This window comes from Callithrix jacchus, chromosome 1 (assembly GCF_049354715.1).
Source record: "Callithrix jacchus isolate 240 chromosome 1, calJac240_pri, whole genome shotgun sequence".
NCBI lineage: Eukaryota > Metazoa > Chordata > Mammalia > Primates > Cebidae > Callithrix > Callithrix jacchus.
In genome coordinates, this window is record NC_133502.1 from 130,691,587 (window position 1) to 130,705,607 (window position 14,021).

The 14,021-nt window shown below is 39.3% G+C and overlaps 1 protein-coding gene across 50 annotated transcripts in view; it reads right to left on the bottom strand.

Moving 5' to 3' along the window:
- The window catches only part of ELAVL2 (ELAV like RNA binding protein 2), a 158,188-nt gene that overhangs the window by 39,380 nt on the left and 104,787 nt on the right, over positions 1-14,021 (bottom strand). For all 50 annotated transcript variants that reach the window (XM_054256827.2, XM_054256824.2, XM_054256822.2 and 47 more), the window contains one exon: positions 200-303. In XM_054256827.2, the coding sequence (XP_054112802.1) occupies positions 200-303 (104 nt within the window). The remainder of the gene's footprint in view (positions 1-199; positions 304-14,021) is intronic.

Below are 14,021 nucleotides of genomic sequence, written 5' to 3' on the forward strand. Positions count from 1 at the left end.
GCAAATATGTGAATGATTATATATAGTACTCTTGAACAAGCCGTTTCTCCCATCATGCAACAAACACCAAAATTCCACGATGTCTCCAAGGTAATTGTTCATATGGGCCCAAAAGGAAGAAAGGAAAGAACTACAAAAGTAAGCTTAATTTTTTTAAACTTCTGTTCTACAAGTAGATATAAAAAACTTTTAAACATACTTTTATTGTTTTGGTTTGAAGTCTCAATCCATTCAGGGTGTTGATAGCTTTCTCTGCATCCTTGGGGTCAATGTAGTTCACAAAGCCATATCCCAAGCTCTGCCCTAATGAAAGGGAAGGGGAAAAAGGCACATATTAGTTCTACACTGCTGACAGAGATTGACTTTCATTTTGGCATATGGTCTTGTCATTAACACCAGCACATTTCCTGAATAGTAAAAAGAACTCTCTATTAGTTCTAGAAATATACATGAAGTCTTTTTGTGTTCCATCTACTATATTTGCAAGTTTTAGAACTCAGCAAACCGTGCTGTTTAGGAAAAAACCACACATCCCCAAAGGATTCCAACATACATGACCTGCCTGAGCCAGAGTATACCAGCAACAGACAATGCTCAGCCTCAGAGACTGTAGGGATAAATCTCTCTGCTATGGAGAGGGCTTAACAGACAAGACCTTTTCAGCTTCAGTCTCCTTAGCCATAAAATGGGAAGACAGAAAACATTAACCAATAATCTGTCAGCGTTCTGTAAATTGTACCGTGACACATTTACAGCCTTTACCAAGTGCAATTATGTTGGAGTCTAAAATGATGAAGATCCATATGTGGGTGTGTACACATAGAAGTTTATTTTAGAGGAGGGCTTTTCTTCAAATAAACTCAATCAATTTCTCCAAAGAGGGTTTTATGATCTAGATTAGAACAGGAAAATACATGAACACAAAGGATTTGCAGTGATGACATCAAAGCCAGTGAGAACATATGGGAAAAGGAGAAAAAGAACATAAACAAACATAACAAGAGAAAAAAAAGTGTGGAATAAGAGTTGCTGCAAAGTAACTGTTTGTTGTTGTTGCCACCCTCCCCCTATCATCTGAACCCTCTCACTCCTGGCTCAGTGGTGCTCGAAATCTCAGAAAATTTGAGCTATCAAAAGCAGATGAATAAACGGAATGCGAAGATTAGTAAAGTCAATCCCAAAGGTCTCAAGTTTTCAACCAACAAAAGTTTCGCGGTTTAAAACAAAAAATATCATACAGATGACAAAAATGGGCATAAGAAAAGTTTGGTCTTCAAAAGTCAAAACAAACTAAATGAAGATTTCCCAGATGCCCAAAGACAGTCCAAACGCTTTTATTAAGTACTACTGTTGCATGAATTTCACAGGGAAGGGAGGGATTTGTTCTTGATGGGGCACCGTAGGTCCAAGTGGTTATCATGGGGTTTTTATGATGGATAATCTGGTTATCTTAATGTGGTTACTTGTTACTACATAAACAAAAACAGAAGGCTACCTACAGTGCCCAATATGAAAACTGGTGATTGTATTTTGGGACCACAATCAGAATTTTGGATAATCACTGCTAATACATGCGCTCTTATGAAAACGTATTTTTTTCCTGTTTTTAAAAAAGAAAAAGGAATAAAGAGTTAAAAACTAATTAGGTTAATTTTGTGTATCTCACACTAAAATTGAGAGGTTTTATTTTGCAATTCTAGTAAAGAGTCACATGTGAAGCCACCGTATTTTTAAACATTCAGGTTTTTATTAATTCAACATTTAGCACGTGTCTACTGCTTGCATTGTGCCCCTCCTATGTAATTGTGTTGCAGTCCAATTGTCACTGAGTAGAATTAAATTGGCTGAATGTAACAAGATCTGCTGAAGGAACCAGCTTACAGTGTATAGAAGATGGACTTCTAATACTGGCTCTGGTGTTTACTGGCTGTCAGTCAGCTATGCAACTTTGAAGAAGCTACTTAATATCTCTCTGAACCACAGCTTCCTTATCTCTAAAATGAGGATAATTCCTACCCAACTAGGTTGCTGACACAATGATGAAAATACTCATTAATGATCTAAGTGGATCACCCTAGTCAAAATATTACATGAGAAAAAATACCATACTTACTGTTAAAGATTTTAAGTGTATTCACTTAAAGTTAAATTAAAAAGATGCTACAAATGTAACAGAAAAAAAGGGCAAGCCAAATATCGTATATAGTTTTGTCACACTGCTGTTGTATGACAAAATAAATCGTGTCAGCATAGTCTAAATGCCCTTTCTACTCGTACTATTCCTCCACCTGCATCTTAACAGCTTCTGACCCCAGTGCATTCTCAACCTGGGCTGCACTGGAATCAACTAGAAAGCTTTTAAAAACTAAAACCAAAAAAAACCCTGATGCCAGAATCTCACTCCCAAAGATAGATACATATAAATACACATGTATGTGTGTGTGTGCACGCACACACGTGTATATAATTGATATTTCACTACATTGGCTGTGTGCGTGTGTGCTCGCGTGCACGCGCGTGTGTATACCCGAGATGAGATCTCACTATGTTGGCTGGGTTGGTCCTGAACTCCTGGGCTCAAGTGATCCTTCCATCTTGGGCTCAGATTTTATTGGTCTGTCATGAGGCATTGGTACTACCTTTTTAAAACCCTGGTGACTAACGTACAACCTCCACGTTGAGAAATCACTATATTAATGGTGAGAACCAAGTTGGGGCTATAACGGGGCTGCGGAGAGGCCTAAGAAAGGTCTTGCAGGGAAGACTGCCATTTCACAGTTGAGTTGTTTAGATATATATGGATGTGTTTCTTCTAAAATCTTCAAGTTATCCATCATTTCAAAGAAACAGCTTATTGGCCTCCTGAGGTCAGTCTGGGGCACAGGAGTGCCCACTGAGATTATATCATGGGTAAAGTGAAAAGTCTGTCTTGCTTACTTCCTACTCGGCTGTTTCCCACTGTGGCCTCTGAACTTTACTAAATCAAAGAATGAGAAACTTCCTGTTGTTATTTATTTAAGCAAAGGTATTATCACCACCACCATCAGAGGACCCAACTATCAAATGGGTCTTCCACCTGACACCCTCAAGCAATCATGACTAGCTATAATGAGTCAGTCAAATATCTAATATCTGTTAAGTTGTTTATACTCAGAAATATTTATCCCCCAATGACTTCTCCTTGTAAAAAGTTCCTTATTTGACTAATGGCATTATCAGGATGAATGCCACTCAGAATATGTTTCAGGTAAGCAAAATTGTATTCTTATCCTAAGCAAAATAATATGAAAGCTTGGGGGCTATGTGCCACTGAAAGAGTGCACTCGTAAACCTACCATCGTTGTTGCATTAAAATGCTGGCACTGTAACAAAAGGGAGTTAGAACTTTTAAGTTACTTTACAGTAAAAATCTGTAATCAAGGCAGCAAATATATATTGGATGTTTAAAATATATGAAGGGCATCACAGATGATCCCAAGATAGGCAAGCCTCCCCATTCTCACCTTTTAGCTACATGGTATTTTACTGTTTAATTGTAGCTTCACATTAACCATGTTCGGTATTCAGATTCTTCTCCTACAATGTAGAAATGGTATCTGAAGCTTGGCAAGGTCAATCAGCTTCTATAAATCAAAAAGGCAGGGAGGAAGTAGTAAAGTCAGGACTTGAAGTCAGGACTCTCAAATCCTGTGGCTCTTGTACACTCGATTAACAACTAACTAGTTTATACCTGAACTGAGACTTCAGGCATAATGTGTGTAAGCCCAGGACTAGTTTGTACCCAATATGCCTGAATAATAATGTAGCCAGGCACTTCTGACACTTTTACTGCAAAAGTTGCTTCCTGGTTGACTACTATCTCAGATTTCTGTACCTTCTGTACAAATATCAGTTTTATTATATATCAATTTCTGTGCCATTATTCATTCCTATGACAAAATAAATTGCATCTTATTTATATAGTGCATATTTCTGGTTGGAAGTGAGTGTACAGTTTTTAAAAATAAAAGCAGTAGCAGTCAAACATTTTAAAAAAACCTAACCTATCCTCTTCCCACTCTTGCATTCATCAGTAACCGTCATGGGCCACCCAGGGAAGGTTTAGAAACTAAGCATTATTTATCCATATCATCCAAATCTATTTTTCAAGTCTCTCTGAATTTAGAATGTGCATACTGATAATCCCCAAACAAAGATTCATTTCTTTAAAAATTTTATAAAGCTCTAGATTTAAATTCCAAGTAAAACCATTACTGAAACCAACATGATTAAAATACTATTTTGACCAAAATGACAAAGCTAAGGCCCTTCAAAAAAAAGCCTTTAAGAAAAACAAATCCTGTCTTTAAATGCCAAAATATTCACCTGGTAACGCAACATCAAGAAGAAGGTCAATGCCACGAGTCCTCAGCTATTCTCAAAAGCTACCTGTGGTCACATGTTCTTAAGAATTTTTGAACCATTAATCCAAATCATTTTTCTTTCAAGGCCAGGTCTCTCTGTTATCCAGGCTGGAGAGCAGTGGCATGGTTTCAGCTTACTGCAACTTCCACCTCCTGGGTTCAAGCTATTCTTCTGCCTCGGCCTCCCAAGTAGCTGAGATTACAGGTGTGCATTACCTACCACACCCGGCTATTTTTTTTTTTTTTTGTATTTTTAGTAGAAACAGGGTTTCATCATGTTGGCCAGGCTAGTCTCAAACTCCTGGCCTCATGTGATTGGCCTACTTTGGCCTCCCAATGTGGAATTACAGGTGTGAGCCACCATGCCCGGTTCCAAGTCTTGATTCAAATAGCTCTGGCAGGGATTCTAGAACTTTCCTATACTCTGTACTGCACTGTAGCGTATGAAGCCTTTTGTTTTATACCCTTCTTTTTAATCTAACATATATGCCACAGAAAAGAAACCTTCTTCACGAGAGAGAGAAAAATATAAAATGCTCCTGGCACAAGGAAAACAGTTATAAAAGGTCAGTAGAAATCATGCTCAAGGGATCTATACCACAGAGCTGAAGCACCCCACAGGTCTCTGAAGACCAATGACTGCTGAGAGAAGGGGTCAGAGCAAGGAGAGGAAAACAGGAAGAGAATCCATTTAGTGGCAAAGTGCTACTGCGGGAAACACAGTAAATGCCAATTTATCCCAAACTGTGTGTAATTCAAAGCATCAGCCATTCCCTTGCCACCTACAATGCTTTTAATAGCCTACTTTAATTAAAATTTTCATTGCATATTTTAATTAAAAATACACAATCTTCTGGACCTGTTTCATTCAAAGGTCACTTTATTTAGTCTTTTCTATTTTAAATTACTACCAATGTTCAGAAAACTCAAATTACCCCCTCAGGTTTAAAAGTAAAGGCAACAGACTACCATAATTCTTGATTAAAAGGCACATTAATTTTATCCAACCAATATTAAATGAGATCCTCAACACCAAATTGTGAAAAATAAAATTTTGTATTAAAAAATAAACAAGTAACCCTACAAATTTCTCATCTACAATAAGCATTCAATAGCTATGGAAACCATACTTTCTACTAGGTCCTGAGAATACGAGAGACAAAGTTCTTTCTCATAAAGCTTAAATTCTGATGGGGGAGATAAATAAACACATTCTATAGGGTATTAGAAAAAATAGAGCTAAGGGGAAAACAGCAGCAGGAGATGAGAGTGGGGAGTGGAAAAAGCAGGGTTGCTATTTAAACAAAATGGTCAGAAGCGGCCCCATCCGGCAGGTAACGTGATCCAAGGCTTGAAGGAACTAGCTCAAGTATAACAGTGAAGATTGGCAAGACGTATTCCAACCAAGTTCTACCATACACACATCACAATCCGCCAGTTCTACCAGCTAAATCGGCCTCTTGTCTGCATTAGCATTGGTTCTGTATTATTCTGACCCCGATTATTGCTATACTATCCTAATAGGACACCCCTTGCTTAGACTCCCATTAATTCCGAAAACAGCCATCCTCCACTGTAACATCTTCCAGAAACACAACTCTAACCATACTCTGGTTTCCAGTCACCGTCAGTTTTTTGCTCACTTCTACTTTTGCTCATCTTTCACCACTCCTACACATACACCCTAAAACACACATTCAGTTCTCTATGCCTGAACACAGCTCTCCAAGGAGCCAACTCCCATGTATCCTTTGAGACTCTCTGATGCCATTTCCTGCTACAACTTGCCCCATCCCCAATGCACACTGTTAGTGTTCCTCCCACCTAGTCCTCCCACAGCTTCTTATATTATTCTGTTACCTTACTACATGTGTCTGGGGTCCATTTGGATGCCTCCTCACTACACTGCTGAGCGAAGGCAAGCAGAACATAGTTCCTGACAAAGAGGACCTCAACAAAGATCATTAAATGTTCCTGGTTCTTATGGTTTAGAACAGGGTTGCCCTTATAAATGTATTCCTCATGTCCCTAAATTGTACCAGATGGGTTACAGAACATGTGGAGACAAGATGCTCAAATGTTACTCTACTCTGCCTTCCTAAGGAAGTCATACGAGTTTTTTAATAGTTCATGTAAAATTGTTCTTATTAAAAATTTCTACAAATACCATTATGATGAAGTCTCAATTTTAAAAAATGTCACCTAGAGTAATTCGATAGATTTACATAAATCTGTTCTACAAATCTGTAAGTATGAATTATGGGATGTCAGCATATAATTTTGTTGAAAGTACTTTTTCACTAATATAATTAAGTCTGCCAAGACTATTCATGTACAAGTCAAATAAAATGCAGAGTGAATTCTGTAAAAACCTGGTAGTGAATCAACAATAAAAGGTGACTACACTGATTGATGTGTATCTATTATTTCATTTAGAGCAGTAGCAATGTTTTATGAAATAAAAGAATAAAAGCAGTGTGAATCTTTTTTAAATCCCACAGTTGGCAGTGAATCTTTTTTAAATCCCACAGTTCACTATGGTCCTCTCTGTCAAGCAAGGCTTGCAACCTGAGGGTTTAATAGTGAAATACTTTGAAAAAGCAAAATGGAAAGATTTACTTTCTCCAAACACAGGCCTTGCATAAAACTGCATGCCTTAACAAGAAAAAAAAAAGCAAATATTTTGATTTACAATAGCAAGTTTTCATTACAAGGGGGGAAAATTTTTGGTTTTTAATAAAGACCCTGTTCCCTCCCAATACCGCCTGCTTCTCCTCCCCAGTAAACATACAATAAAGTTGCAAATATGTTGTATTTCTTCAGATGGACTTACTGTTCTTGGACACTCATTATGTGTGTCTGTTCAGACAGGCTGCGCACTGCAACTCTGGCACCAAAGCAACTTGCACCAGACTTTACAAGGGAGCTTTTTTAATATCTCAGATCTGATAGGCAGCAAAACCATGTGGGTACCACACAGCAGGGAAAAAGTTTGAGAGAATCTTAGAACAGAGGGATGCAATTCTCTCTAGTCACGTTTTTCTCCAAATTTTAATTCCTGACTTGGCCTGAGTCTCCTCAAATGTAGCATGCCAGATGCAGCAGGTTCTTCCATGTAAACACTCAACTAAGGCGGGTCAAGTTAAACAGGTCCCCCTTGCTGCCCTCTAATGCGTAAGATCAAATTGTAATAAGGAAGACTGGTGAGATCCTATTACTAAGTCCAAGCCAGCCTTCCTGAAAGCTGGGAGCATTTCTACCAGCTTCCCAAAGGACATTACCAGGGATTATCACAAGGATAGAGAATTCAACCTAGACACTCACATAATACAGAAAACAGATGGCTCACTCAAAGACTCATCTTCTATCCAAATGCTAATAAAGCTGGCCTGAGACTGAAAGGCCCCAATGTTTCTGATTTACAGGACTTTACAGATAAGTGGAGCTAATATAGAAGAGTTTAAATTGTAACTTTTCTGCTGAAATCAAAGCTGTAAACAGTGATCATTTGGTAAATATTACTTAAGCAGCCTAATTCTAGAGGTAGCAGTTAATGTCCTCAGCACCCGGGCATTTTCTTTCAAGTTAATTTTAATGGCCGTATCTGTCCCGTGATTAGGCAACTGGTAGAGCTCTATTTTCCTGTAGTTCCAGTCCCAGTAATTATGAATCTGCTGGCAGTGCAACATGACCCTGCTTAAGTTGGCGAAACTGTGGGTTCTTAATATATCACATTTTCAGACAACATTAAAAACTCCCACACAACTCAGTCTTAGACTATTGAGAACAGAAACAGCATATTAAATCCTCTAAATTCTTGTCAAGTATTACACTGGGTACACAAAAATGTCTTGCAACCGAGACCGGGAAAATTAGGAAAAATTATCTGAAGTAGGAAAATAAACCAATTCTTCCATAATACACAGGATGAGACTCTATCTGAAAGCAGGTTCCCCCGCTTGAAAGAAAGTGACCAAGATAGTGTAGCATCCTCAGCACCACAATCAAAACAAAAGGTAGTTCTCATTACTTATTGATGTAGATAGTCTCTCTAAAAGATAGGTCAGCAGTTCTACCTTCAAACACTGGAGCTGCCACCGGGACAGAGCAAATGCCAAAAAACACTCAGGCAGCCTGAAAGTCATACCTGACAATTCAAAAAAGGTTAGGACATTAACAACTCTGAGCTAGTGCAATCTACTTTCAGTTAAAGATTTGGGTCTGCTGCAACTTTCTCATGTCTCTGTTAAACACAATTAATTCTGTACAGATTCCACCACACCCCCCAACCCGGCCCCAACACACACACACTAACAGGGGCTTATATTATTGCTTTATCTTATGTTTACTTAAAAGGCAAAGGAATTGTTCAAGCAAGTATCATTTGGGATGAAGGCAAAGGAACCATATTCCTCAAAACAATATTGTTGGTAACAAGTTAACTGTGGTAATAAAAAGGGCATCTGCTGTCACTTGTGTGACCAGCTGGTGTCAATCTTAGCAAACATGCACTCTTCCTTGTGCCTGCATGCACACGCGCGCATGCACACATACGCACACAGACACCACTATCGGCCCATTAAGAGGCAGTACAGCTTCTTAATGTGTTTTTCTCTGTGTAAGAGATCATTTTTTAACTCCAATATCGCAAGGAAAAAAAAATTTTAAGGCCCTATCCACTATAATTACCTCAGTGCCTGTTCTGAAACTATGTCAGAGTCCTGCAAACCACCATGGAGAGCTCTTCATTTTGTCAAGAATGAGAAACTATAAAATTAGACTCTACCAAACTCAAAAGGTCCGCGTTATAAAAAATTCTTGTTAGAGATAAATTTTCCTCTTGAACATTTTTTTAAAAATCACTCTCTCACCCAAAAGTTAAAGTTTTGCCAGCCCAAGCCTTTAGTATGAAAAGGTAAGTTTATTGGGGAAAACGCCCATTCCCACTGCCCCATAAAAACGCATGCCTACCTTTCTGGAAGTCAACAGTACCACTGCCAAAATATCAAGCAACTATGATCCTTACATTACATATATCACATTTAATTCTCACCACAAGGCTACATGTAGGTACACCTGTATCTGTTTTATGGACATAAATTTGGAGGTTCAGAGACACTAATTTAACTTGCTCAAAGGCACACACAGCTAGATGGAAGGAACAATTAGGTTTCCAAGCCACAATTAACCTTTCCAAACTCAGTCTTTCCATAACTGTATACTTTATTGCCTTAGGCCATGTGTGGTAATTATTCTGTGCCAGAATCCTGTACATCCAAAGTTTACAACTTTCCAATCAGAGTATTCATAATCTCCAAACACATCTGTATTTTTTTCTTGTTCTTTGTCATGAAATCAATTTACTGGAACTTCAATTCTTTCTTAATCCATCCAAGAGACTACCTACTTAAAAAAAAAAAAAAAAACCCAACCTGAAAGAAAAGGAAGGACATCCTGCAGGTGCACAAACCACTTAAGCCCTCAAAACAAACCCATCATTACAAAACAGAGAGATGAGAGGTATCTGCATTATAAAAAGATTCATTTAAAAATGGGCCTTAATTTACATACTCCTTTTCCAAACTCAGAAAGCAGTTCTTATGGATAAAGCCAAACATGTTTGCTACTGCCAAAACGGTCTCCCACACAAGACGCTTCTCTCCTCAGCAGATTGCATTAAAATGCTTTCATACGCATAGCATGGCTTCATAGCAGTGGAAAAGAACATGGGATCAATACTACATGGTCTCTGCCCTCTAAGATGTTCAAACATTTTAAACCCCACACAGTCAAAATGGGAGACACAGGCACCTAATGAACATGAAATACACAAAGTATGCCCAGGGGTTTCACGCTTAACCAGGATCAGCTTGAAAAAGAGAACTCTTTAGTGTGTCAAAACAGAGAAGATGAAACTGAGGTGTTTCCTGACAAATTCAGGAAATAGGAACATAGAGAAGAATAAAGTCATAAAGAAGTATGAAGGAGATGGTCCCAAAGGCACACTATGCCAAACATAAGGGGTCTATGTGGAGGTAAGCAAGCCGACTTCCGATCTTGGGAGCAAGGGTCGGCCTTGTGAAGGTTTACAGCAGTCCAACTGCAGGATGTACCAAGCACTGAGCAACAATGAGGAAAAAGCCACACGAGGGACCCAGGGACAGTCACCTTAGTGACTGGTACAATCACTGAGCAGATGCAAATGTAGGACTGTAACTGGGACCTCCATGTTAAAAATCGCCCACTTTCTTGTTTCTTTCTTCCCTCCCCTCTCCCCTTCCTCCCTTCCTCTCTTTCTTTCTTTTTTTTTTTTTTTTTTTTTTTTGAGATGGAGTTTCGCTCTTGTTACCCAGGCTGGAGTGCAATGGCGCGATCTCGGCTCACCGCAACCTCCACCTCCTGGGTTCAGGCAATGCTCCTGCCTCGGCCTCCTGAGTAGCTGGGATTACAGGCACGCACCACCATGCCCAGCTAATTTTTTGTATTTTTAGTAGAGATGGGGTTTCACCATGTTGACCAGGATGGTCTCGATCTCTTGACCTCATGATCCACCCGCCTTGGCCTCCCAAAGTGCTGGGATTACAGGCTGAGCCACCGCACCCAGCTCCCCTCTCCATTTCTTTCCTCTCTAGACACTCCCCTCAGCCAAGGAAGGCTTATCTACTCATGCTCTTAAGAAATCGAGGCCGGGCACCATGGCTCAAGCCTGTAATCCCAGCACTTTGGGAGGCCGAGGCGGGTGGATCACGAGGTCAAGAGATTGAGACCATCCTGGTCAACATGGTGAAACCCTGTCTCTACTAAACATACAAAAAATTAGCTGGGCATGGTGGCGCGTGCCTGTAATCCCAGCTACTCAGGAGGCCGAGGCAGGAGAATTGCCTGAAGCCAGGAGGCGGAGCTGCAGTGAGCCTACATCACACCATTGCACTCCAGCCTGGGTAACAAGAGCAAAACTCCATCTGAGGAAAAAAAAAAAAAGAAATCTCAAAGGCTAATAATTCTGAAACAAACCCTGCGCAGAGCCCCCATTGCAAAATCCTCACGATTAGGAGGAGTCATATTAGTCCACCATCACTAGGCCAAAGGCAAGATAATGCCAACCAGACCTTCAGACACCGAAGACAGCCACTGAACAAGACACACAGATCCTGAACCATGCACCACTGCTGCACGTCTCCCATATCAAATTTCCCTTTGAAGGCTCTATCATAAATTTTTAAATTGAAGATGGTACTTTAGAATGTTACTCTACCATCTTCTCAGTTTGCTGGCTCTCCCATTAAAACTGCTTTTCCTTCCAATCATCCTTGCCTCTGGTATTCTGGCTTTCAAGTGGCAAACAGCTGAACCTGGGTTCAGTTACAGGCCTTCTAGAGTAGTGGCCAGGATTGAAACCTAGCAACTCCCTGTGTCCCAGGAGGATCCATACTTCCTTGGCATGATAATATCTTGTCTTTGTAAAGGCAACTAGAAGGCAAGAAACCTTCTGAACCATAATACCCAGAGATTAATACAAGACACCAACTCAGCGACCTTGCAAATATTCTTGCACTATAAAACTAACAGATAACCCCGACCACCAAAAAGCTAAACCCAGGATGACTACATCAGGGAGGGCTTATGATTTTCTGAGATCTCCTTTACATAGCTGTAAAAACAAGTACCTGTATCCTCTTAATTCCCACCTCTTGCCCAGTTAAGCTGCTGTTATGAGTGGGGAGAAACTACTGCAAGTGTTAACAAACCTTATTTTCAAACTCTGAGCAGCAACTGCAAAATTATACATATTGTGTGAATGCATGTACATACCTATGTCCTTCACATATGATATGGTGACACCAAGTTAGAAAAGGAGGGACAGAGAGAGGGAAGCTGGGTCGTTAAGAAGAGAATATTGGATAGCATCACATGATCAATGTTTCAATAAGTAAAAACCTATTTCACCTTATGTGTACTGATTATAAAGTATCTGCTATAAAGGGATATGTACAAGCCTTCCACCGGTGGGGGGGGAGATGTCCAGGGTAGTTCCTTTTATATCAAAAAGAAAGAGAAGAATTAGAAATATTTTTAGCGAAGACAAAGGAAGGAAATTTCCAAAGGACATCCATCATCCCCAGTTGATACAAAGATTAAGTATAAATAACATGTGATTTTCCTTTGTACAGGACATGTTGCTTAGTTTATAGTTAATGAAGAGGTAGCTAATCAAGAGGGTATAAGGAATATTTTTCTTTCCTTCCTCTAAACTTAAAATAGTCACACACAGCACTGATTTTTATATGCTTAGGAAAAATCCCCAAACAGACTGATGGTGTCTGGGCAGGTGAGGGTAAAATGCTGAGTATAAAGGAAACCTATTTAAATACTATAGACACAGCTTCAAAAACGCTCTCTGCCACGCAATAAAGTGAAGGAATCCCAATGGAACACAGTCCACAGAGGAAACTGTGCTGTACATGGTTAAAGTTATAAAGGCTATGGGTCAGATGGGAACCATGGCTATGAATTAAGTCAAAGAGGTACCCTGACAGAAATAAATATCAATTTTGTTTTTGCTCAGGGACAGCTTATGCTACAGCAAACCACTCTGAGACCACAGGGCAACTTGCCCACCAATTAACAGATGGCTGCTAAAGAGAAGTACAAAATGGTGCAGCTCCTACAACTGCCACACATTCATATCACACATAAGCATTTCTTCCCCAAATCACCTCATTTAAAAGTTGAAGTGATTAGCTATTGTAATCCTCCAAGTTTAAAATTCACAGACACTTTGACGAAGAGTTTGCTTAAAAGATTTTACCTAGACAATGATTCCTGAGGACACAAAAGTAATGTGGCACCATCGATATGAACATGATGTAGTAAACACACTATCCTGCCAAATAAGGGGAGCACAGAGGAGTGTCTTTTACCACTGACTTTAAAGTATTTTAAAAATGAAATATCTAAATCATATACCCAGAAACTTAGTACACCTGACTACTGCTACTAATTCTGGATACATCTTCTCCATGAAACAGGAAGAACCTAAATACAAAAATAATTTTTTAATATATTACCATTTTATCATCTCAAGTACTCATAAATCTACAGCAGGGTAGAGGCAAAAAAGATTCTTATTCAACAACTCCTCAATTTTAATTCAACTTAAAAACTTTTAATGTGATGCTTTCTTTAATCTGCTCTTACTGAAGTTACTCAATTTGCTTATTCACATATCTGAGACCCACTCTCTTGGGGAAGGCACTATGTTTTTATGGCACCAGCTTAAACAATATGAAGGACCATCTGATGTGGGAAGTAACTTCTATACACAGAGCTTCTCAGCTATTTGGGCCACATTACATGCCCACTTGGCAAACACATTTTTAAGATTAAGGCAGAGACAAGTAGATCAGAAGAATCCATCTTATTACCACAAAGGGGTCCCTAAGGAAAAGGAGGTTAGGAGTTTAAGGCCTCCAGTTAACTGGCCTTATAAATTTGAAACTGAGATCTCATCTGTGAGCAAAGAAAGTGCACTAAAGGTGCTCTCCCTGCCTATGATTCCACCATCTCCACCTTAAGTTTCACAAATTCAGATCTGCATGTTATAATCAGTCTTGATAA